This window comes from Bos javanicus, chromosome 23 (genome assembly GCF_032452875.1).
Source record: "Bos javanicus breed banteng chromosome 23, ARS-OSU_banteng_1.0, whole genome shotgun sequence".
NCBI lineage: Eukaryota > Metazoa > Chordata > Mammalia > Artiodactyla > Bovidae > Bos > Bos javanicus.
Window position 1 is genome coordinate 7,411,562 of NC_083890.1, and position 22,726 is coordinate 7,434,287.

General features: G+C 61.4%; 1 protein-coding gene across 9 annotated transcripts in view; it reads right to left on the reverse strand.

The window, feature by feature from the left end:
- Nucleotides 1–498: 498 nt before the first annotated feature.
- Nucleotides 499–22,726, reverse strand: part of COL11A2 (collagen type XI alpha 2 chain) — a 29,638-nt gene continuing 7,410 nt past the window's right edge. For 2 of the 9 annotated variants that reach the window (XM_061397875.1, XM_061397872.1), the window contains 60 exons: nucleotides 22,129–22,191; nucleotides 21,289–21,468; nucleotides 19,135–19,194; nucleotides 18,994–19,035; nucleotides 18,700–18,762; nucleotides 18,312–18,386; nucleotides 17,805–17,891; nucleotides 17,485–17,541; nucleotides 17,269–17,322; nucleotides 17,105–17,158; nucleotides 16,962–17,015; nucleotides 16,779–16,832; nucleotides 16,523–16,576; nucleotides 16,388–16,432; nucleotides 16,222–16,275; nucleotides 15,842–15,886; nucleotides 15,592–15,645; nucleotides 15,353–15,397; nucleotides 15,198–15,251; nucleotides 14,915–14,959; nucleotides 14,643–14,696; nucleotides 14,475–14,519; nucleotides 14,086–14,139; nucleotides 13,633–13,740; nucleotides 12,614–12,667; nucleotides 12,264–12,317; nucleotides 12,132–12,176; nucleotides 11,991–12,044; nucleotides 11,825–11,869; nucleotides 11,642–11,695; nucleotides 11,494–11,547; nucleotides 11,230–11,283; nucleotides 10,717–10,824; nucleotides 10,483–10,572; nucleotides 10,253–10,306; nucleotides 9,937–10,044; nucleotides 9,715–9,822; nucleotides 9,531–9,584; nucleotides 9,375–9,428; nucleotides 9,120–9,227; nucleotides 8,866–8,919; nucleotides 8,614–8,667; nucleotides 8,392–8,445; nucleotides 8,083–8,136; nucleotides 7,662–7,769; nucleotides 7,249–7,302; nucleotides 7,018–7,071; nucleotides 6,870–6,923; nucleotides 6,133–6,186; nucleotides 5,783–5,890; nucleotides 5,638–5,691; nucleotides 5,466–5,519; nucleotides 5,136–5,243; nucleotides 4,949–5,002; nucleotides 4,613–4,648; nucleotides 4,377–4,430; nucleotides 4,015–4,282; nucleotides 2,779–2,891; nucleotides 2,279–2,485; nucleotides 499–1,600 (listed from right to left, as the gene is read on the reverse strand). In XM_061397875.1, the coding sequence (XP_061253859.1) occupies nucleotides 1,460–1,600; nucleotides 2,279–2,485; nucleotides 2,779–2,891; nucleotides 4,015–4,282; nucleotides 4,377–4,430; nucleotides 4,613–4,648; nucleotides 4,949–5,002; nucleotides 5,136–5,243; nucleotides 5,466–5,519; nucleotides 5,638–5,691; nucleotides 5,783–5,890; nucleotides 6,133–6,186; nucleotides 6,870–6,923; nucleotides 7,018–7,071; nucleotides 7,249–7,302; nucleotides 7,662–7,769; nucleotides 8,083–8,136; nucleotides 8,392–8,445; nucleotides 8,614–8,667; nucleotides 8,866–8,919; nucleotides 9,120–9,227; nucleotides 9,375–9,428; nucleotides 9,531–9,584; nucleotides 9,715–9,822; nucleotides 9,937–10,044; nucleotides 10,253–10,306; nucleotides 10,483–10,572; nucleotides 10,717–10,824; nucleotides 11,230–11,283; nucleotides 11,494–11,547; nucleotides 11,642–11,695; nucleotides 11,825–11,869; nucleotides 11,991–12,044; nucleotides 12,132–12,176; nucleotides 12,264–12,317; nucleotides 12,614–12,667; nucleotides 13,633–13,740; nucleotides 14,086–14,139; nucleotides 14,475–14,519; nucleotides 14,643–14,696; nucleotides 14,915–14,959; nucleotides 15,198–15,251; nucleotides 15,353–15,397; nucleotides 15,592–15,645; nucleotides 15,842–15,886; nucleotides 16,222–16,275; nucleotides 16,388–16,432; nucleotides 16,523–16,576; nucleotides 16,779–16,832; nucleotides 16,962–17,015; nucleotides 17,105–17,158; nucleotides 17,269–17,322; nucleotides 17,485–17,541; nucleotides 17,805–17,891; nucleotides 18,312–18,386; nucleotides 18,700–18,762; nucleotides 18,994–19,035; nucleotides 19,135–19,194; nucleotides 21,289–21,468; nucleotides 22,129–22,191 (4,335 nt within the window). In that variant the 3' untranslated portion in view covers nucleotides 499–1,459. Of the gene's footprint in view, nucleotides 1,601–2,278; nucleotides 2,486–2,778; nucleotides 2,892–4,014; nucleotides 4,283–4,376; nucleotides 4,431–4,612; nucleotides 4,649–4,948; nucleotides 5,003–5,135; nucleotides 5,244–5,465; nucleotides 5,520–5,637; nucleotides 5,692–5,782; nucleotides 5,891–6,132; nucleotides 6,187–6,869; nucleotides 6,924–7,017; nucleotides 7,072–7,248; nucleotides 7,303–7,661; nucleotides 7,770–8,082; nucleotides 8,137–8,391; nucleotides 8,446–8,613; nucleotides 8,668–8,865; nucleotides 8,920–9,119; nucleotides 9,228–9,374; nucleotides 9,429–9,530; nucleotides 9,585–9,714; nucleotides 9,823–9,936; nucleotides 10,045–10,252; nucleotides 10,307–10,482; nucleotides 10,573–10,716; nucleotides 10,825–11,229; nucleotides 11,284–11,493; nucleotides 11,548–11,641; nucleotides 11,696–11,824; nucleotides 11,870–11,990; nucleotides 12,045–12,131; nucleotides 12,177–12,263; nucleotides 12,318–12,613; nucleotides 12,668–13,632; nucleotides 13,741–14,085; nucleotides 14,140–14,474; nucleotides 14,520–14,642; nucleotides 14,697–14,914; nucleotides 14,960–15,197; nucleotides 15,252–15,352; nucleotides 15,398–15,591; nucleotides 15,646–15,841; nucleotides 15,887–16,221; nucleotides 16,276–16,387; nucleotides 16,433–16,522; nucleotides 16,577–16,778; nucleotides 16,833–16,961; nucleotides 17,016–17,104; nucleotides 17,159–17,268; nucleotides 17,323–17,484; nucleotides 17,542–17,804; nucleotides 17,892–18,311; nucleotides 18,387–18,699; nucleotides 18,763–18,993; nucleotides 19,036–19,134; nucleotides 19,195–21,288; nucleotides 21,469–22,128; nucleotides 22,192–22,431; nucleotides 22,684–22,726 lie in introns of all 9 variants that reach the window. The other 7 variants (XM_061397878.1, XM_061397876.1, XM_061397879.1 and 4 more) reach the window with 5 other exon arrangements.

The window sequence follows — 22,726 nt, forward strand, 5'->3', positions numbered from 1 at the left end:
TTGCCATGGCAGGAAGCCTGGAGGAACGTGAACGCTGATACCCACGAGCCTGGGGAGCCCCGGCCGCAGCCCTGGCTATTAATGACGGGGCAGGCAAGCCTGCACCAAAGGCAGGGGCAGTAAACGCCATCGTGAAAGTCAGCCTCGGTCTCCTCATTCGCAAGGAGCTCAGACCAGGCATCTAAGGCCCCTTCCAGCCTCGAGGGCCCTAAAGGTCTGGAAGGGGTGTCAGTTAAAATCAGGGAGGGTCAGGCGCCCTCACTCTGAACCGCTCAGGCGCCAGGGTCACACAGAACCCTGGGCTCCCACCTGATGTCGCTGGGTGGTCTGTTATCAACTCTCTCTGCATCCTAGCACCTCAACAGGACAAGTCCTCCAGGAAACGGATTAAGCCATCCATTTCTGATAACAGCTCAGCCAGGAGTAAGGGGCGTGGTGGGAGAGGGGGTCCGGTGAGGATTGAAATAACAACACAAGCAGCAGGCACATACACCCCAGGAGGAGACAATCACATTTTTTAACCACCAGTCAGAGTGGACGCAGATCATAGTGCTGGACGAGGTCCTGGGAGTCCCTTCCATCCAGATCGCATGATAACTGAAGGATCAGGGAGGGTGGGGGTATCCAGGGCAAGGATGGGGCTGGCCAGGATGTTGGTGGGATGCTCAAGGGACTCAGGGCCACCGTGGTTTCCCAACTAATGTGGAAGAATCTCAGTATTTCAAGCATCTGCTGACCACTGGCCCTGCACACACCCCTCACTATTCCACGTCTCCCCTGGGGGAGTAGCCGGGTCCCCAAGTAACAGGCGTTCCTGCAAGACCCCAGACTGAGAGAAAGACAGCAGGCAGGCAGGTCAGGGAGCCAGACACCCAGTAGGTAGAGATGAGCGAGCCCCAGCTGGGCAGAGAGAGGCAGAGCCCTGAGACAAAGGAGACCGTGTATTCCAGCGTTCACAGTGGGTGCTGCAGGTGGGTGTGAGGGAGGCGGGGGTCAGCCCCCAGCCCCCCACAGTCACTGAGGAAAGCCCTGAGGCAAGGAGGAGGGTGCTGGGGCTCGCCCCTGGAGAGCCCCATCTCCAAAGTCCGCTGATTTTTGTTGGCATTTCTCTCTTTATCTTTTTTGTCATTTTGTTTTCCACGCTTTAAATAATTAATATAATTACTTTTAAATACAAAATACACAGTGTCCTTTCTCTTCTCTTCCACGTGTTTGGGGTGACTGGGAGGTAAATTTTAAATAAGGGTCTCGGCTGTCGAGCAGGGCCCAGGCTCCAGGGGGGAGGGCCGCGAGGCCCGGGGCGCCCCTCCCCTGCTTTGCCCCTGATGGGGGACTCTCAGTGCCCTGGCTGGAGGCCCCCAGATGGCGAGAAGCCCTCCTGCGAGGTGGCACAGTCCCACGCTGTGGGACTCCAGGTGGGCCTGGTGTCGGCGGACAGGGTCAGATGGAGGAGAAGGTCCTAGCCCATGAAGCAGACAGGCCCCAGCAGCACCCCGCCCCGCCTCGGAGGGGCCCCCAGTTCTGAGAAGGAGGCGTCCAGCACCGGCAGCTGCTCCAGTACAGGCGTGCGAACCTCCAGCACCGTCCGGCCTTGCTGGGTCTTGAGGAGGGGGAGAGACACAAGAGCAAGAGGAGTGAGCGTGGGAAAGGCAAGCGGGAGCCTGGGCCACCCAACCGCAGTCCCAGGCCCCTGCTCCTTTGAGCGCCGTGATCCCCTCATCTGCATCACGAGTTCAAACTGTGCTACATTTCCTTTCTAAAGTTTCTTCCAGAGAGTCAGGACTGGGAAAGCTGGGAAAGTTGGGTGTGTGTGTGTGTGTGTGTGTGTGTGTGTGTACACACATGTGCGTGCACTCTTGAGCCAATCTGGACAGCTGTGGGTTTGTTTTTGAGATTATCCGTCTGTAGTGGTTGTGCGAGCTCGTGTGACTCCACAGGGATGTGTGTACCTGTGTTTGCCGCTGTGTGTGATGACAGCCAACATGATTCCGCACGTGTGTGTACCTGTGTGACCCTCTCCAGGCAACTCTGGAGACGCGTGTACAGATTGGGGGTGTCCTCCCTGGGGAGTGAGCAGTGTTAACAGCCCCATGTGTGCAAAGGGGAAAACATGTAAATATGCTTAGGAGCCTGCATGCTGGGCTTTGAGTGAACCCGTCCTCCACTGCCCAGCCTTCCTGCCCTTCCCGACACCAGAAGCAGGCTTCCTCCTGCTCAGCCCAGCGCCCCTGCCCCTCCAGCCTGAGTCCGGGCCCACCCCCACCCAGCTGGTGCCCACCTGGCAGCCGTCCCGGATCTCCTTGATGTAGGGGCTGGTCTCCGGGCTCAGCTCGTCCTCGTTGGCCCCCCGGAGCTTCAGGGGGCTGTCCTGGGCCTCCCCAGAGCACGGGTAGGAGATGTTCTGGCGGGCTGAGACGCTGAGCAGGCGCAGGAAGGTGAGCTGCACCACGCCTACCGGGGCGCCCTCGGAGTCCACGTAGGAGAACTGGGGGAGAGGGGGGCTGCGGTCACAGGCAGGGCCGGGGCCGGGGTCACGAGAGCGGAGTGAACGGGGAAGGGCCGGGGGAGAAATAGGGGGCAGGGGTCAAACAGAGGGCAAAGTTTTGCTGCAGGTGGTCAGGGGCAGGAGACGAAGTTAGCAGCAGGAGACTGCCGAGAAGGAACAGAAGCCTCAGCCGGCTCCACGGGGTCAAAGGCCAGGGGACATCAGAAATCCGGGAGCCTCTAGGCCCAGAGGGGGACTGCACAGGGTCAGGGTGGCCAGGGGCCAGCTCTCACCTGAGTGACATCGTCCCTGGGCGTCACACAGGTTTCCCCTCCAGCCGTAAAGTTGCAGAAAACCCGGAAGGCATCCCGAGCACATCCCTGGTTGGGGTCGACCCAGTACTCTCCTGTCAAGTGGGGGGGGGTGGTCAGGGCGCCTGGGCCTTGTACCCAAGAGGCTCTCTGCCCCACACGTCCATCTGCGGCTCCCACCGGCCGCCCCCACCCGCCCTGTCCCCCAGGCATAGCCCGCCTCACTTCAGTCTCCCTCGTCACTTTATGCCCCTTCCCGCAGCTGCCACCCCTCCCCCGGGCAGCACCCCAGGCTGGCGGCTGGAGTTGGTAGGAGCGCTGACACCCGCACCCTGGTACAATGTGTGGTCACAGGCTTGCACATGTGTCTGTGTGTGTGAATGCCAGCATGTTGTCCACGGGTGTATGTTTATCTGTTCCTGTAGACACTGGGCAGACGGTGAGCTGACGACCCTGGGAGGACCGTGTGTGTGCGTGTGTGTGTGCGCGTGTGCGTGCGCGTGTGTGTATGTGTGCGTGTGTGTGCGCGCACACGTGCGCACTCAGTCGTGTCTGACTCTGTGCGACCCCGTGGACTGTAGCCTACCAGGTTCCTCTGTCTGTGGAATTTTCCAGGCGAGAATACTGGAGTGGGCTACCATTTCCCACTACAAGGGATCCTCCCAACCCAGGAACTGAACCTGCATCTGTTGCGTCTCCTGAATTGGCAGGCAGATTCTCTATCACTACCGCCTGGGCAGCTCTTTAAAAACCCTTTCTAACAGTAGCCCACGACCGAATGAGCTATTTTGTGTGTCTGTGATCACTCAGTCCTGTCCTGCTCTTTCCCTTCCTTGGACTGCAGCCTGCCAGGCTCCTCTGTCCGTGGGATTCTTCAGGCAAGAATACTGGAGTGGGCTGCCATTTCTTCCTCCAGGGGATCTTCCTGACCCAGGGATCAAACCTGTGTCTCCTGTATCTCCTGCCTTGCAGGCAGATTCTTTACCCACTGAGCCATCACACCAGTTGCTAAATATTGAAATGCTTCTTATCTGGTTGGTAAGAGCTGCCGCCCCAAGCTGGCCCCCCACCTCATCTCCACCCCGACAGCTTCCCCAGGCCTACCCAACAGCTTCCCCAGGCCTCCCCGACAGCTTCCCCAGGCCTCCCCGACATCCATGCTCCTTGTTCACATTGGTGCTGTGGTTCACAAGCCAAGCTCCTGAGGCTGGCACTGACCGTCAGGCAGCTCTGGGTGGCAGAGCTTCAGGTCCTGGCAGGTGCGAGCAGGGCTGTCCTGGGTCCCCATGGGCCGCCTCATTTGCTCGATCTCCTCCCGCAGGGAGTCCAGGGAGCCAAAGATCTCCTCCAGGCCCCCAGGACTACCCGGGGCACCCCCAGTCGGCACAGCTTCATCTTCCTGCATCAGGCGGCTTCCGTCCACCGAGCGCCGCGTCTTCTTGGGCATCTGGATGGGCAGGGGCTGGATCACCTCTCCCGGGGGGCCCTGGGTGAGAGATGAGGTCAAGGTGAGGGAGACGCGGAGAAACACCCAGACAGAGAGGGGCCAACAGAAACGCGGGCCCTGCCTCGTGACTCACCGGGTGTCCCGGAGGGCCCTGGACTCCCTTCTCTCCCTTAGGTCCGGCCGGGCCCTGCCAAAGGAGGCAATGAGGTCATGGAGGGGTCAAGAGGTCAAGTAGGCGATTAATGTTACAGAGGATGAAATCGGTCAAGGGCTAGGGATGAGGGGATGGGTGGGATGTTTGTCCTGGAGAGACAGTGTCAAGTTCAGCTGTGTCGGGGGGGGCGGTCAGAGCTGCTGGGGGTCACTCACTGTGGCTCCTTTGGCTCCTTTGGGGCCAGCAGGTCCCTGTGAAATGAGGCACGAGAAAGAGGCGGTCACCTCAGGGGAGGGTCAGGACATGGAGAACTGCAGAGGCGAGGTCACGAGTCCACAGGACCCTGAGGCCACCCAGGAGGGGCAGGCGGGGGAGACAAGGGGACACCCGGGAGGTGCTGGAAGGACAGGTTGGAAACTCTGCAGGTGCAGGAACATATGGGGGACACGGGGGCCTCTGCGTGTTAGGCTGGCGGTTGCCGTGGAAACCAGGGGGATTATGGGGGCCTCGGGGTTTAGAGGATTGAGGGGAGGAACAGATGGGATACTCACAGGGAGGCCGGGGGGCCCTCCAGGACCAATGGGGCCAGATGCTCCCGGAATGCCCTAGAAGGGGGGGCCTGGTTCAAGTGCGTCCTCCTCCCCGCCCCGCTGCCCACCCCCACCCCGCCTGCAGCACGCCCCCTGAATCCCCACCCTTCATCTGCCCAGACCTCCCAGCACCACGCCCTGCACTCACCGTCTCTCCCTTTTGCCCGGTGGAGCCCTGAGGACCAGGAAGCCCGCGATCACCCTTCTCCCCCTGCTCCCCAGGGGGGCCGATGAGTCCGATGAGACCTGGGTGACCCTGGAAAAGCGGACAGGTGGTAAGGGGGAGGCACAGAAGACCCATGATGGGGAGAAGGAGGACCACAGGGGTTGGAGTCCAGAGGGCAGGAGGGACTCAGGTGGGGCTGCAGGAAGCCTGGGGCTGCCACAGCCCTGACTGAGGAGGGGCCCCCCGAGAACATGGGGTCCCCGGAGGCTTCAGGGAGGAGGCTGAGACCCCTGGCTGCACATGGTCACTCACCTTCTCGCCCTTGGCCCCAGTGTCGCCCCGGAGGCCAGGCAGCCCTGGGGGTCCCTGTGAGGAGACAGGAAGTCACTCTCTCCTGTGGGGACCACCACTCCAACTTCCTCCAAGGCTTGGACGTCCAGCCCCGGGGGCCCCACCCCATCCCACCCCATCCACAGTCACTCACCACAGGGCCTGGAGGCCCAGCCTGGCCTGTGGCCCCGGGACGGCCTTGCTGACCCTGCAGATTTGAAGGGACCGCAGGCATCAGGAGACGTGTCCCCAGCACCACACCCCTCCCAGCCCGGCCAAACCTCTGCATCATGACATACCACTGAGCCAGGGAGACCTCTCAGGCCGTCAGGACCAGGCTTTCCTGCTGGGCCTGCAGGACCCACAGGGCCTGTCTTCCCTGGGGCGCCCACAGCACCAGGATCCCCCTGAAACACACCAAAGGGTGAGGATGAAAGGCAGAGGATGGTATGGTAGGGGCAGCAGATCCAAGGTGGGTGGGGAGAGACAGAGGGGAGGGGCCTAGCCCCCGAGACCCCTGGGGTAGGGAGGACAGGGAACCCCGCCTGGAGGATGGGGCATGGGAGAGGCGTCTGGGGGCTGGAGGGTGAGGACTGGGAGGCGCGGGGCGGTGCAGTGGGCGTCCCAGCATCCAGGAGGCTCTCCCCACCTTGGCGCCCTTCTCTCCTTGTCGCCCTTCAGGACCAGGCGTCCCTGCAGGCCCCTGCAGGTGGAGGAGGGGAGGGGGTGCAGGCGGCCGTGAGCAGCCAGGCTCACCTCCCACCCGAGCATCCTCCTGGTACACACACACACCCCTGTGCGCACACACACCTGCACGCACACACACACACAATCACAGAGGCTGACTCATCTCCCTCCCCAAAGCAGTCCTCCTGGTACACACACAGACACCTGCGCACACACAGACACAATCACAGAGGCTCACTCACAGGTGTGAGAGCTGCTACAACGGTACCAGCTATCAAAATACTGAGAAGTCCTGTGCACTGGGAGAAGAGCCTCCTGCCCACATACCACCAGTAAACAAAGGGTTCATCCCCTGCCAGCCCTTTTCCTCCTAGCCCCCAGACCAAGGATTAAATTTGTGCCCACTGCCCCCCCCGCAGTGGGATCAAAGAGCCGCAACCACTGGACCACCAGGAAATCTGCCCCCACGTCTATTCTGATTGGTTGGCACACACACCACCACCCCTGGCAAGATCAGACAGGACATACAGGAGCAAAGATACCCAAATCTGCACGGCACACTCGCAAACACATGTGATCACACACACACACCTCCCCCAAGGACGGCTGGGACACCAGGCCTCTCCCCATCCTGCCCCCCCTCGCCCCAGTGGCCATCCAGCCTCCCCCAGGACTGCCCGCAAGGTCTGCCTCGCTTACCCTCTTTCCAAGCGGTCCAGGAGGTCCATTCTCCCCCGTAGGACCGGGGGACCCCTGTGGAGGGAGGGAGAGTGGTGGTGAGGGAGCCCTCAGGTGTGGGCACAGCAGAGGGGATTGGGCCCGCGGGTGGGGGGTCACGGGTACTCACAGGCTGTCCTGGCTCCCCGTCCTCTCCACGGTCACCCTTGGCACCATCCTGGCCCTGCAGAGACACAGCACTGTCAGAGGGAGCCCCAGGCCTGGCTGACCTCACCCCCAAACCTGCCGAGCTTCCCATTCTTCCGTCTGCCCCCCACATCCCCAGTTCCCACCCGCCACACAGAGTGCCTCCAAAGCAGACCACCCTCTTCACCCATCCCTCCCCCTGGGTAAGACTCACCCGAGGGCCAACTTCTCCAGGAGGGCCAGGGTCACCAGGAAAACCAACAGGACCCTGATCCGGAGGGAATCCAAGGGTCAGGGTCACAGCTCCTCCTAAGCCCACCCAGCGCCAACACGACCCCCATGGGTACAGGGCTCACGCTCCCTCTCTACAGGCAGTGCCCACCCGCACCGCCCTAGGAAGAGGGCCTCCAGTAGCCCTTCTCCCCACCTCATGCACGGCCTGCCCTCCAAGGCTTTCAGGTCATATTTCATTTTCTCTCTGGATCCTAAACTCCATAATCCCTCCCAGGAGACCCCGTCCCCCCCCCCAAGTCTCCCACAGTCTTGCCCCCCGACTCCAAGATCCTCACACACATTCCCAGGTCTCCATGCACAGGGCCCTCCTCCAAGCCCCCTTCCCAAACTCACAGGGTTCCCTTTGGGACCGTCGTCGCCAGTGGGGCCCTTAGGCCCCGGTGGTCCTGCCTCTCCCGCCTGCCCAGTCTCTCCTTTCTCCCCGCGCTCCCCACGTGGACCCTGAAGGATGGGCGGAGGTTACAGATGGTCCCAAAGGAGGAGGATGCAGCCCCCACTTCCAAGACACCTTCAGCCTCGCCCTCATCCCCTTCCGCCAGCTAACATCAGGGTGCACACAGAAGTCGAACCCATGGGGGGAGTCTGGGCCCCTCTTTCTTTTGAGGAAAGAGGGGTGGAGCCCACTCAGATCCAGGGACCAGGCCCCCTGAGAACGGCTGGGAGCTGCAGCTCCAGGAGGTCACAGAAAAGGTGGGGGTGGGAATGAGGGGGTGGAGGGGGGCTTGGGGAGCCAGGCCCCAGAGCAACCACTCACCTTGACCCCTGGCTCGCCCTGGACTCCCGGAGATCCTGACTCTCCTGGCTCCCCCTGCAAGGAGATGGGGGTCAAGAATCTTCATTCCCCAGCCCCCCCAAAATCCTGATATTCCCAGTCTTTCTCTCTCTTTTTTCAGTCACACTGCACAGTTCCTCAGACGACTGAGCACAGGCCACGGCAGTGAAAGCACTGACTCCAAGCACGGGACCACCGGGGTCCCCCGCCTTATCACTCTCCTTTGAGGCCCCCACCGAAACTGGCGGAAACTCACCCCCCAAGACCATCCATGTACCCTTTTCCCAGTACCTTCTCTCCAGGGGGACCCAAGTTCCCAACACCTCCTGGGGGGCCTTGTGGACCCTGAAAGAGAACCAGAAATAAAGGGGAGGGGGTGCCCCGTGGGCGCAGAGCCTGGACCGCCGTGAGACGGCAGGCCCAGCGGCGTCTCGGCATCTGTGATGAGGCCAGAGGTTACAGTCTAGGGGAAGGGAGGCAGGGCACTTGCCACACCGGGGCCAGAGGACTCACATCTGCTCCGTTGGGTCCAGCTGGGCCTCGAGGTCCTGGGGGGCCAGGTGGTCCCTGGAGAGAAGCAGACGCCCAGAGACGGGCCAGGAGGTGAGAGAAGGTGAGCCAAGGATGCCCGGAGTGGCGGGGCCAGGGGAGCGGGCGGGGAGGGAGGCAGTTAGGCCAGGGCGGGGTGGGCACTGGAAGCAGGGGGGACTAGCAGGTGAGGCTGGAGTCAGGAGGGGTTCACCCCGTCAAGGGGGCCGCACTCACCATCGGGCCCACGTCTCCTGTCTCTCCCTTCTCCCCCGAGGGGCCTGGCAAGCCCTGCGCAGGTGTACACGACACGGACCCAGGTGACCAACACACCTGGAGCACACCCTTTCCCGGCCCCTCTCCCCAGATCCCAGCCCCTGCCCCCACCCCCCTGCCCTCCTTCCTGAGCAGGGGCTGGCGAGGGTCCGGGGCAGACACCAGCCCCGCTGTGACCCCCACCTCGCAGCCCCTGCCTCCTCTCTCCAGCTCACCTGCAGACCAATGGGTCCCGGGGGCCCATTGAATCCTCTTGTTCCTTCGTCACCTTTGGCTCCGAAGTGTCCCTGGGGACCCCGAGCTCCAGGCTCCCCATCTGCCCCCTGAGGTCGGGGAGGGCAGGGACGAGGACTCAGAGATGGTCCTGGGTCTGGGGTTTTCTAGTCCCGCCCAGAACCGGGCAGCAGGCCTGGAGCCCCCTACCCCCACCCCCCAACTCCGAGGGCAGAATCGGGGCACTGGTCACTCACCGCAGCACCAGGCTGCCCCACAGGCCCGATGGGTCCGGGGGGCCCAGGGGGGCCCTGGGGGAGAAAGAAGAGTCAGAGACACCAAGACAAGGGGTGGGGCCAGGAGGGGCTGAGGTTCAGGGGCAGCGGGGAGAAGTCAGAGGGATGAACACTCACGTGCTCCCCCTTGTTGCCTTTGGCGCCCTTCTGGCCAGGGTCTCCCACCTCGCCCTAGGGGAATGTGGGGGGACGTTAGAGGACGCAGCGGGCAGGAGGGCAGAAGGAGCCACGGGCCCTGGGGCTGCCCAGCCCAGCGAGCTCACGTGCAGAAAGCTCATTCCGGGGCCTGGGGTTCTCTCACCTTGTCTCCATCCTCTCCCGCCACGCCCGGGGGCCCGGCAGGGCCAGGAAGCCCCACGGGACCCTGCACCCCATCGCGGCCAGTCGGACCAATGGGGCCCTTCTCGCCCTGTGGGAGAGGAAGGCAGGCGTCGTGACCCACAGATGCTGTCACCCTGGAGGCCCCTTGAGACCCAGCAGCTTCCAGACCGCCTACAGCGCCTCCCAAGGACCCCGCACTCACCGGGACCCCTTTCTCTCCCGCTGCTCCAGGCGGACCCTGCGGTCCCGGGCGCCCTGGGGGGCCAATGGGTCCCCCAGATCCTGCCGAACCTCGCTCACCAGGGGATCCCTGCAACAGAGGCAAGCGTCAGACCCGCTAAAGGGGAGACCACAGCCCCCGACACCAGAGCATGCCCAGCCACAGTTCCCAGGAGAAAGGCCCAGCATCAGAGGCCTTATTCCCCCAGCCTCCCTCTGCCAGGTCCCGCAGCCCTACCTGAACCCAGATGCTGCCCCGCACCCTTCCTCCCACCGCCCCCCAGGGGCCCCAGACTCACCGCAGGGCCTGGGGGACCAGCCGGGCCTTCATTCCCCTTCAGACCAGGACCGCCCTGTGAGCCAGAGATTGGGGATAACAGACGTGAGACGGAAGAGGGGGACCTCACAGGCCCGGAGCTTAGGAGACACGCGGGGAAGGGTGGGGGCTGGGATGTGGGCGCAGGGTGACGCTGGGGAGCCAGGAGGTGCGGGGCCTCTTCACAGGCATCTGGGTCGGGGTCACACTCACAGCAGTGCCAGGGAGGCCTCTCTCTCCCGGAAAGCCCCTCAGACCAGCGGGACCATCCTTCCCCGGGGCCCCAGGGGGTCCGGGATCGCCCTAAAAGGAAACCAAGGTGATGAACCACTGCCAGCCTCCCCAGTTGAGCAGAGCGACCTCTGCCCCCTCAAACCCCCAACGGGCTGTCCCTTTAGGCACCGAACCCCGTTCTCCCAAGTGCCCCCTCCCGGGCCCTCTGCTGACCTTCGTGCCTTCTTTTCCAGCTGTTCCAGTCAGTCCCTGCTCTCCAGGGGGGCCGGGGGGGCCTGGGTGACCTCTCTCCCCCATGGGCCCGGTTTCCCCTGCGGCTCCCTGGGAAAGAGGCAAACAGACTCCAGTCTCACCCCCGCCCCCGTCTCACTCTGGTCACCTCACGGTACCCCCCAGGACCCCTTCTTGTCTGCCCCAGGACTCTCCTAGGCCTCCACGCTGATCTCCCTTCCCCTGTGTGGGGTAGCCACACCACCCAGTGTCCCTGTCGGGGACCTTCCTCCGCTCCAAGACGCAAGAAGAAGAGAACTGGTCCAGGAAACAGATGGAAATCTGAGATCTCTGCTCCAAACCCAGCCCCTACCATGCACCCCAGTCCCGGGGCCCCACAGGCAAAGGAGGGTTGGGGGCCCCGGATCAGGAGAAGAGAGAAGAAAGGCAGACATTCCAACCCCCAGGGTCTAGGATGCTTTGTCTCTGTGGGGAGGGGTGGAGGGGCAAGCATACCTGGGGTCCCACCACTCCTGGGGGGCCAGGGGGGCCGGTCTTCCCTTGGAAGCCCTGAGAGAGAAAGAGAGGAGAGGGGGGTCGGAACACACAGTCTGGCATGGACACGGCATGGACCTCAGGCTCCCGGGTCACCACCGAGTCCTTGGCTGCGGTATGAGCAGCGTTGGGATAGGGGCCACTCCGAGGAGACCCTTCCTTGGGGGCCTTCCAGACAGGACGGGGGGCGGGGATGGGGTCTGCAGGCACCAGAGCACCACTCACCACTTCTCCTCTCTGGCCTGGGTGTCCTGGCAGCCCGTCCTTCCCGGGGGGACCCTGGAAGGGGTGCAGAGGTCAGGTGAGCTCTAGACCGGGCAGGGGGTGAGGAGGAGGGACACTCAGAGCCAAGGCAAGTCAGAGGGCAGCTTACCGGAGGTCCTTTGGGGCCAGGAAATCCGTTGGGGCCCTGAGGCCCAGGGAGACCCTAGAGACAGATCTGGTTGAGCCAGGAGAATGGGGAGCGGGCTGGGCAGGGGACCCGCCCCGTGGAGAGGGAGCCGGCGCCACTGGCCCCTGGACAGCGCCGGGGTGCAGGGGACTCGACCACACTCACCCTCTCTCCAGGAGGCCCATGGGGGCCGTCTCCACCTGAGGTTCCCTGTGGGGGAGATGGTCAGAGAGGAAGAGAGGTTGACTTCTAGCCAACCCCAAGGTCAGAGGAGGGGACGCAGCTGGGCGCCGGAGCAGAGGGGAGATGGAGCCCTGCTGAGACCACCAACCTTGGCTCCAGACTTCCCGGTGGCACCTCGAGGTCCCCGCTGACCACGCGGACCCTAGAGAGAGGACAAGGGAGTTGTCAGAAAGACCCCCAAAGCACCCCCTTGGGCTCCTGAGCCGCACGCCTCTTCCGCTGCACTCACCGTGGGGCCGCGCTCTCCTCGAGGCCCTGATTTCCCTGACAGGCCCTGGTGGTGGCAAAGTGAAGACAAGGCATCAGCTCTGAGGCCCCCAGAGCCACCCCTCCCCCCACAGCCCCCCATTCCCCGGCTTACCCGGGCTCCCTTCTCTCCACTGGCTCCAGGAAAACCCGGAAATCCCAGCGACCCCTGGTGAGGATGGAAAAGGGGGAAAACCGAGAAGTCGAGAAGAGGGTGGGCTGGGGAAAGGCCAAGGGGGGTCAGGAGAGGTGATGGAGGCAGGGGATGGGAGACCCAGGCTCTGCCAATAGCTTGGTGGCCTTAGACAAGCCCTGGTGCTTTCTGAGCCTCTGTTTCCCCATCTGTAGAATGGGCGTGAACTAAATTCTGTCTAGGGTCCCCCCACTGTTCTGTCCTTCTGTGCTTCCTGCAATTAGAGCTCAGGGAAGGAAAAGGAGGAGGGGCGCAGTGGGGCATCGAGTCACCTTGGGGCCCTGGCGTCCGGGGTAGCCAGGCAGACCAGGAACACCCAGCTTGCCCTGTGGACAGACAGAGGGCCATCAGGAACAAGTGGGGCCACGGATCCCACTCCATCCTGGAGACCCAGCCCCCAAACAGCAAACATCTAGCGTGCCCCCAACCCCCACCGCCCTCATCCCCCACCAACCCCACCCCAGGCTGCCTGGCTTTTGTAATCTCTCCTTCCTGAGAGTGGATTTTCCCCAAACTCCAGGGCTGGAATCTCGTCTCCCCTGTATCTTAAAATCAGCAGCTCACGCCCTGCGGGCACTGGGATCCCCTGCCTGCCCAGCACCTCTGCTCCCTCCTCCCCAGCACACACAACCGCTCCTCCAAGACCAGCCCCTTTGCAGCCCCCGCCCCGCCTTGCTGCAGGCTCAGCTTTGCAGCCCCCACCTCCAGCGCCCCACGCCCTGCCCCCTGAGGCCTCAGGACCTGTCTTGCCAAGGAGTGGATGTGGGGAGCAGGGATCCGGCCGCCTGACTCCTGGGGCTCCAACCCTGGTTCTACCCTGCACTGGCTGTGACGAACAAGCCCCCAAACCTCCTGGTGCTTCAGGACCGTAGAAGTCCCCACCCCGCGGGGCTGACAGGACACCGTCAGCCAGGTTAACCGTGAAGATGTCAGAGCTCACCGCCTCTCCAACTCTTTTCCTTCTTGGAGTACCTACTGGTCTGAGTCTGCACACACTTTCCCTCTGCCTGGCACCCCCAGGAACCCTGTGACAGCCTCTCTGCATGTCCCCACGAATGTGTTGTGAACTCTTTATAACGGGGACTTTCCTAGGCTTCTTGTGTAGCCCCTCTCAACCTGTCAGTGTCTAGGGGGTGCCAGACACAGAGAGGAGCATAATTAATGCACAGTCATCTTTGACTTTCTGACTTCAGCCATTGGCATCCCTGCACCCACTCTGACCCCAGCACCCCAAGCCTCACCCCCTCCACGTCCTAGAGCACATAGACATTGGCCCCCTCTCCCCCGTCACCTTCTCGCCCATGAGCCCCGGGGGCCCAGGGTCCCCCGTGGGTCCAGTGCGCCCCTTCGGCCCCTCAGGACCATCCTCGCCCCTGGAACCAGGGACTCCGACCTCGCCCTGGAGGAGAGGGTTAGAGAGTGAGAGATCGGGACTCGGGGTGGGAGCGGAGCCCCGAGATGGGGGGCAGGCCCTGGTGAGGCTGGTGGGGTCAGTGGGGGTCCCTGAAGTTCCTGCAAGACGAGGAGCCCCGAGGGGCAGGGAGAGGGCGGTGACCAGCCAGCCGGTGGGTCACAGAGCACAGGGCTGGGTCCTGCTTGGATCGGGCTCCAAAGGGAGGTCAGATCCTCGAGGGAGCCTGGAGATGGGCCATCCAGGGGTGTCAGGGGGAGGCTGGTAATTGGGGCTCAAAGGGGAGGGTCACCAGCGCTCGGAGTTGGGGGCAATGAGGAGGTCTCTACTCACCCTGTCGCCTTTCACACCCATGTCCCCTTTGAAGCCGGGAAAGCCATCCTCGCCCTGAAAAATATGGGGCGAGAGGACATCACGGATGATGGAAGGAGGGGTACACAGAGGTGGGCAGAAGGGGCGGAGGGTGGTGAGGGCGAGAGGACACCACGGATGATGGAAGGAGGGGTAGACAGAGGTGGGCAGGAGAAGGGGCGGAGGGTGGTGAGGGCGAGAGGACATCACGGATGATGGAAGGAGGGGTAGACAGAGGTGGGCGGCAGAAGGGGTGGAGGGTGGTGAGGGCGAGAGGACATCACGGATGATGGAAGGAGGGGTAGACAGAGGTGGGCAGGAGAAGGGGCGGAGGGTGGTGAGGGCAGCTGGGGCTGAGGGCCATTGCTCACCTTTTCACCCTTGTGACCCTTCAGACCCCGAATTCCATCCACGCCCTGGAATTGGAAGGGGAGAGACGGAGTGGTCAGGAGGGGTGGCGAGGCTGGCAGGACCAAGCTCCGGGGCCCAGCTGGCCGCCCTGACCTCAGCCTTCCTCTCCCAGCTGGCTGGTCTCTTACCTTGATGCCCCGAGGTCCTGGGTACCCCAGAGGACCCTGAGGTCCAGATGGACCCTGCAAGAGGACAGAGAGTTGTCAATAAAGGGTCTCAGGGGGTCACTGAGGACGCCCAGGGGCGGGAGAAAAGGAAGTGACCAATTGGAGTCCGGAGAGGGTTGCAGGGGGTGGACTGTTAGAGCCACGTGAAGATACAAGGAGATCCCAAGGACTTGGGTGCCCAGGTCTGGGTGGCGACCCTGCCAGGGGATGTGAGGGGCCATGGAAGAGCTTACCTGGTTTCCTTTGGTTCCGGGAGGGCCTTCCTTGCCCGGGTGACCCTGGGGGTAGGGGAAGGAGAGCGTGACCACTGGTCCCTGTCACTTCCTGCATCCCTCTCTACACTTCTTGGACCCAAATGCCCCCAGGTCCTAATGAAGCTGACTGACCATTGGCGGCATCACCAGTGACTTCCCAGGACAAGGGACACTCTGTAAGGATACTCACTGAGGTGCCTGCAAGTCACTCCCTGGGGTGGAAGGTCAAGGGGGATTTGCATGACGAGGTGGGGGCACTCACCGGGGGTCCATCTGAGCCGGGCATGCCAGGCAGGCCTGGTTTCCCTCGAGGACCCTGCAGGGAGATGAGGACACTCAGTCACAGCCAGACATTTGGGGGCTCCCTGCAACCCGCCTCAGCACACCCACCATCCCCCAGATCCCTTAGTCACTTACCTTCTCTCCATGAGGGCCAATGGCACCCTGGGGCCCGGGGAGACCCTAGACACCGGAGAGAGACATTACAGGGGCCCCCAGGGGTGGGTCCCGCTTTCTCCCCCAGCCAGCACCCCCAGTTCACAGCACAAGCAGCAAAAACTTGAGACCCTTCATTTTCAGTCCCCATGCAGGGTCTGACCCACTGTGGGAGCCCAGGGTGGGGCCCTCAGGTTGGGGGGGCAGACAGGACCACTCACCTGGGTCCCGGGGGTGCCCTGCTGTCCCGGAGGTCCTGGTTCTCCCTGGGGTCCCTGGAAACAGGCAGCCAGGCAGGGGTCAGAAGGAAATGGTGACAGAACAAACCGGGCAGGGGAGCTGAGTCCCAGGAGGGACAGACGAGGGGGCAAGTGCCAGAAGCAGGAGGGGGTCAGAGGGGCAAAGGGAGGAGACCTTGGCAGAGACACGAGGGGCGGAGGGGCGGGCAGGGTCTCCACACCCATCACTTACCAAGCTGCCTTTGGGACCGTGGGGGCCATCCATGCCTCGGACTCCCTGAAACATGAGAGGGGCGTGAGTCCGGACGGACCTGTGGTTTCCCACGCCAGGCCATCCCCGCCGGATAGGGCAGGCGCGTGGCAGCCGCCCTCTGAACCTAAGCAAACATGGCTGCCCGGATCCACAGGGCATGGGGCTCTGGTCTGTGGGTTTGTTTTGTTTTGTTTCTCTTGAGGACCTTTTTTTTGCTATGCCCAAAGTGTTTGATGCATTAGAGGATATGGCCCCGCGTGGGCACCTGCGGGTGCGGCTCAAGGGGCAGTGGGGGCGGGGCGGGGAGGCATTCAGGGAAGGTGGAGAGGGCGGGGTCAGAGTCAGGGACAGTCACTCACCGGGGGTCCAGGAATCCCAGGAGGGCCTTTGGGGCCAAGGAGACCTCGAGGTCCCTGCATTCAGGTGAGGGGAAGACAGGACCACGTAGGTGAGAGAGCGCATCCCTTTCACGCCCACGCCCCTCCTCTGGGGTCCGAGCCACACTTCCTGCCCCCCGACACTCACCGACTCCCCAGGCAGCCCCCGAGGCCCGATCTCTCCGTCGTCTCCCTGGAGGAGGACATGTGAAGCAGCCTCGCCTTCCAGAACCCCCCGCCCCCAGCCCCCACCCCACCCGCCCACGCAGGCTGCAACACTTACCCTCTCTCCATCCTCACCAGGGGGCCCAGGAAGGCCCTGGGCACCAGTATCACCCTGAAAAATGGGCCACCAGGTAAGAGGGGTACAGAGCCCCCAACACAGACAGACGCAGACCGTCTTCAGTGTCCAAGGAAGCTCCTCCTCTCAGCTCCTGCTGGGGCCGCCAGCCTCCTGCCCTGACCTCGCGATCCCTCCCTCCCTTCCCCTCCAGGGAAGATCCACCCCCATCACAGCACCCTGCGGCCCCCATACTCACTCTGTGTCCCTTCTCCCCAGGCAGCCCCGGGAGGCCATCAAATCCTCGGTCACCCTAAGGAGGAGAGGGGCAGCCCAGGTGAGGTGCCCGCCCCTTTCCCATCATGTCATGAGCGGGGCGGGGCTATCCCCAGGAAACAGATGAGTTCCGGGTGGGCACCAGAAAGGGGCCCAAGCCTGTTACCTTCACTCCAGGTTCCCCAGGCATCCCTCGGGCTCCGTCAGCACCCGCTCGGCCCTGGGGATGCAGGGGAGGTGTCAGAGCAAGCAGGGGCCCAGCCCTCCACCCCCTGCACCCTGTTTCCATCTCCCACCCCAGTCACTCACCCTTCGCCCCGCCTTGCCAGGAGGGCCCATGAGGCCCTGAGGTCCTCTGGGGCCCTAGGAGGGAGAAAGGGGCAGGGTTAGTGAGCACAGGTCGGGGGGGGGGGGGGGTTGGGGGTGGGGGGGGGCAGCACTGAGCTGGGGACCAGATCGGGGGAGGCTGCCACCTGAGGTCCCAGGTCTCCAGACTCTCCTTTCATGCCAGGGCTCCCGGGTTGTCCCTGTGAGGAGAGAGGGGGGCTTGCTGAAGGACACGCCCATCGGTGGCCACAGAGCCTTCCCCCAATGCAGCAAAATATCTCTCAAATTTGTCCTTTTCCAGGACTGTCCATACCCCCACACATGGATAAAGGATCCCCTATCACAACACCCTACGCACTCACCAGGGGGCCAGGGCGGCCTGTGTATCCCATGGGGCCAGGGGGTCCTCGGAGGGCCATCTAGGGAGGGCAGAGGAGACGGCAGAGCTGAGCACAGGCAGCAGGAGCACCCCAGACTCCGGGTCACCTCCCAGATTTACCCTTCTTCCCTGACCTTCATTCCGCTGCCCTGATCGTCCTCAACCTCCATGTCAGCCCCCAATCCAACCCAGACCTCTCCCTGCCCTACAGTCACACTGACCTACCTTTCCAACCCCTCCTAGTGCCTTCCTCCACCTACCACACCCCTCCCATGCCCCCCCAAGACCCCTAGCCCTACTTACCCGTGCCTGCTGCAGAATCGCCTGGGCCTGGGCCTCCTGGGCTGCCACCACGGGGCCCTTGTCACCCCCACCACTGCCGAACCGGAACTGTGGGGCAAGGAGAAGAAGAAAGTCTAGATTCTTCCAGGAAATCCATGAGACCCCCAAAACCAGACGGATCATCCAGCACTTGGGCCCCCATGTCCCAGGTTCCAGATACCCTAAGCCCTCCTCCAGTGTCTCCCCCGGGCTCTGGCTTATCACTCAGAGGTTTTCAGAAATTCAGCTCCTGTCTCCCTCCCTCCCTCTCAGCCTCTTCCTCCTAGATTCCCTGAAATCTAGGATTTTCTGCCCGATTCTAGATGCTCCATGTTTGGTTCTAGATCATTAATGAGGCCTTAGACCCTCCACCCCGATGATCACATTCTTTGGGTGGATCGTCCCGAGAGACTCCTCCTAGGTTTTCCTCCCCTTCTGGTTCCCTGCCCTCCCCTCAGCCTGTTCCACAAAGCCCAGAAGACCACTCACGGGGAGCATGAGGGATGTTCCGGGAGGGCCAGGGGCGCCGTCTGATCCAGGGAGCCCTGCTCGGCCCGGGGGGCCCTGGAGAAAGACGGAGTGACAGCGTGTTGTTAGGCCCCTGGCATCATCTTGAAGCCCTCCTCAATGGAACAGATGCAGACTTTCCTAGATCTCCCCACACCCAGTGGAGAAACATGTCATGGAGAAAATCGACAGTGAGACACCAGACTGCTCCCCTCTCCAACCACACGCTGCCTTCTTTTCTGGGTGCTGAGGGCAAGCAGCCCCTCCATCAGTAATCAACCAGCTGATGAGAAGTCACCGAGAATGGTACCCCCCTGGATACTAGCGGCTCCTTTGTAGTCCTCCCCGCCCCCACAGGATGCTCTCATACCCTCTCGCCTGGGTCTCCAACTGGGCCTGGGTTGCCTTGGATACCAGGGGGACCAGGAAATCCCTGAAGAACACAAGAAGAGGGGGGTCAGATGTGGGCGGTCAGATGGAAGAGGGGTATGTGGCTGGGGGTGGTCTCCGCAGAAGAAATCTGGGGTTCTGGGAAGCTCTGATTGGAAGGATGCTCCAAGTTCTAAGAAGGAGGCCTGGGCCAATGCTGGGAAGGCACAAGTGAGCAGGTAGGAAGCATTTCTGCAAAAAGAATGGAGGCTGGGGGGTCACAGCTAGAACTCACCGCAGGGCCTTCTGGACCAGGGGGCCCCTCCACTAGCATGCCCTGCGGAGCCAAAGGTTAAAAGTCAGAGGCTATAGGGCTAGCACCCTGCCTCCTTCCCTTCTTCCCACTGCCCTCTGCTCAGTGACCAGAGTGACTTACAGGTTCCAGCACAGCAGGCTCCCCCTTCTCTCCCTTCAGCCCCCGGGGGCCACGGGCAGCCTGAGGGAGACACACATGTAACCCCCAGTGGGGCCTGTGAGCAGCCCCCACTGGGACTGCCCCCACCCTGGTGCAGTCACAGGTCCTCCAGAGATCTCCCTGACCTAACCCCTTGAACTCCCTGGTCCTCCTCCAACACTCCCTCTTCACAGACCTCCCAGGTCTGCCGAGGGATATCTCGGGGTTCCCCACCCCCCAATTCCCTGCCCCACCTCAGCAAACACACCCTCCGCATCTCCCTGAGAACCTCTCTCAGGAAGGTTCCCAGACAGTTCCTGGGACACCAGTCCCCCAGTCTTCCCAGACCCTCTCCTGGAGGACTGCACCTTGTCCCCCACATTTCCTTAGGACCTTAAGAAACCATCAACTTCCTCACCTTTAACCCAACTCGCCAAGTAAGATTCTAAGATTTTGGATAGATTTTTACTTGGGTTTGGGAGAGGTCATGCATCCATATGAGAATCTGACGTAATCTATAGTGTCTTTCTCCAGAAAAGAAAAAGGGTATGCCCTTATGCACAGATTTTACTTAGAGTTTCAAGGGGTTCACAAGTTTAAAACTCCCCAGAGATTAGACATTCATACTCTAAGTGTATTTGGAGAGCAGTCCCCACTGATACCTCCAACTTAGAGCTTATAACTGGATTTTGAAAAAATACAATTCGGGCTCAGTTACTCAAGCCCCGGCACAGAGCCCCTCAGCTCCTTCCAGCGCCGCTCCCAGCATGGAAGCTACACCCTTCCTCTAACCCTCATTTAAACTTCAAGCCTACCAGTAGCCTCTCTTCCACACTTCCAGTCAAATGCCCACCCCCAGCTCTGGGGCCACAACCAAGATAGGGACAGGGAGATTGGGGGATATTTATTCACCACGTCCCCTGACTCTCTCAACAAAGATCTTCAAAATGCCCCCCTCTACCTCCATCCTGACCGAACAGTAACGATCATTCTCCAAACTCTCCCATGTCCCAGATCAATCCTAAGTTTCCGGCATAAGGGAAAGGCAGCAGAGGGTCAAGGGTGGCAATATTAGAGCACGGAGGGTGGAATGAGGCAGCAGGGTTGGGGAGAGAGCTCTGACCGCAAGGCAGGCAAAAGATGAAGTGAGCACAGGAAATACCCCACTGACAGGGAGTGGCTGAAGACACAGGGCACAATTAAGGGAGACAGAACAAAGGGACAAACTCTTGGAAGCAAGAATGATACCAGGGCCAAGAAAAATCAAACACGGCCAAGATGGTTAGAAAATGAACCAGATAAACAGGAAGTGGTGGGACAGACAGGAAGCAGCCAAGGAAAGAGGATCCAGGAAGTGGACCTTCAAAACAATATGGCTGCCACAACCAAGAAAGAAAAGAAATTCACAAAACAGACAGAAAGTGACTCTGGGAAATGGATTATGACAAAGAAAGACAATTCTTCCAGCAAACACACATCTTCCAGAAAACATACACACAGCAAGTGGCCATGATAAATATCTAGACCCACAATGGAAACTTTATGATTTGGATGATCGGAGACACATACGAAGTGGCTTATTATCAAAGGATAAAACAGCATGAAAAACTAGAACAGAAACACAAAGAATAAGTCCCCTCCAGTCCAATCTGACACAGTCACCCAAACGTATGTCATGACTGGGAGCAGAGGGGACAGACAGGAAGTGGCCTGTAGCTTAGAAAATGTGACAGAGAAAGTTAGATTGGCAGCAACATGGATAAGAAATGGTTTTGATCAAGAAGAAATGATGGAGACAGATTGAAAATGGACATACGACAGGGGCTTATGACCAAAGGCCTATGAAATCCAGCTTGATGGAGATAGGAAGGGACCAAGAAAGACAGGAAGTGGCCACAGGATTGGAAAAAAAAAACAAATGCTTCAGACAGAAGGAACCATAAGGAGTCACAGAGTAAGACATTTGACAAGGGAAGGCAGGGAGTAATCTTTTCAAGCAACAGATACAATCCACGTGAACAAAAAATGGTAAATCACCGGTGGGAAGTAGCTCTCAGAAGACAGACAACAACCAAAGACAACAGGAAGCGATTCCCGCTGGAGGTCAAGCGTGAAAGAGGAGCTTCTCGGACTTACGGCTTCCGAGCGGGCTGTCTCGGCAGACAGGGCAGGGCCAAGCTCCGTCTCCTCGTGGTAATCGTCCCCATAGGCATAGGTGTAATCGTAGGGCCCTGCTGGGGGCTCTGTGCCACCCTCCCCATACTCCTCTGTCAGGAACCTGTCAGCTGTGGGGGGGACCTGGAGATCTGTCTGCTCCTTCCCGGGGGTGGGGAGGGAGAGGGGTAGACGGGGGCGTTAGGGCTAAGAGGAGGTCTCCCCTGGACCCCAGGGTGTGATGACTTCCAGCCCAAGGGGTACTGAGGGTGATGGGGGCCATTTTCCTCCCAAGAAGAGCAAGGGGAGCCATTGTAGAGAAGGGGGATGGCCATCAAAGGCCCCCAACAAGGAGAGAGGTCCAGAAAGTGGGTGTGGTTGGAAGAAATGAGGGGTAACGAGAAGGGTGGCCGGAGGGCTGGACACAGAGTGGACAGTCCATGGACATAACGATGGAAGAAGGGGCCCAAGGAATGACCAAAGAAATTGGTGGAAAGACAAAAAGTGACAGGGTTGGACAAAAAATGGCTCCTGGGAACAGAAATGTGACAGAAGTACAACCATTAACGTCAACACGGAAGGGGATGACCCTAGAGCCAAAGAATCATGGCAGGAGACATGGACACTGGAGAAAAATGGCTGTCCTGAGAGACAAGCAGACTCAAAGATCTGGAGTAACCAGGAGACAGAGCATCGTGAACAAGGTGACAAAGAGCCCTCCGGCCAGAAGAGGGGCTGGTTCATCAAGACGACCTAGGGCAAGGGGAGCAGGTCACAGACGCCCACCACCCCTAGCTGGGGCGAGGGTGGGGATGGAGTTACCTCCTCAGGGGGTGGCAAAGGGCTTGACTCCAGGATTCCTTCCTCTTCACCCGGGGTGGGGTCCTACCCCCAAGGGGAAGGGAGGGGAGAGGAGCAGAGGGCGGGAAGGAGGAAAGAGGTTAGCGGCAATGGAGGCCAAGCAGCAGCCCGTCCTGGCCCGTCCTGAGGGCAGCGTCTGTCTGTGCTGGGGGGTGGGGGCAATCTCAGATCTTGCAGCCCCTTTGGAGGGGGTACAGTTTAGGGAGAGTGAATCTCTGAGGTCAGAGAGGTTCGGGGGCAGAGATCTGGATGCCCCGGCTCTACCTGCCGGTAACCGCTGCCTCTGGTCCTGGGGGGGCCCCGGGCAGTGGGGGGAGCTGCCTGCTGAGCTGGGTGCCGGGAGAGGGGAGGCTGGCCCCGGGCTGGGCTGGAACCTCCACTTCGAGAAGGCCTCTGGCCTGGTGAGGGGGACGCCTGCCGGGCTGCTGACCTCTTGGCAGGAGGGGCAGGCTTTCGGGGAGGGGTCCGACGCCCCCTGGGGGGAGGGGGAGCCCTGTGGTTGGGGCTTGGAGGTCGCTGCAGTGGAGAGACACGGGAGGGCCAGTGAGCACACGCCCTT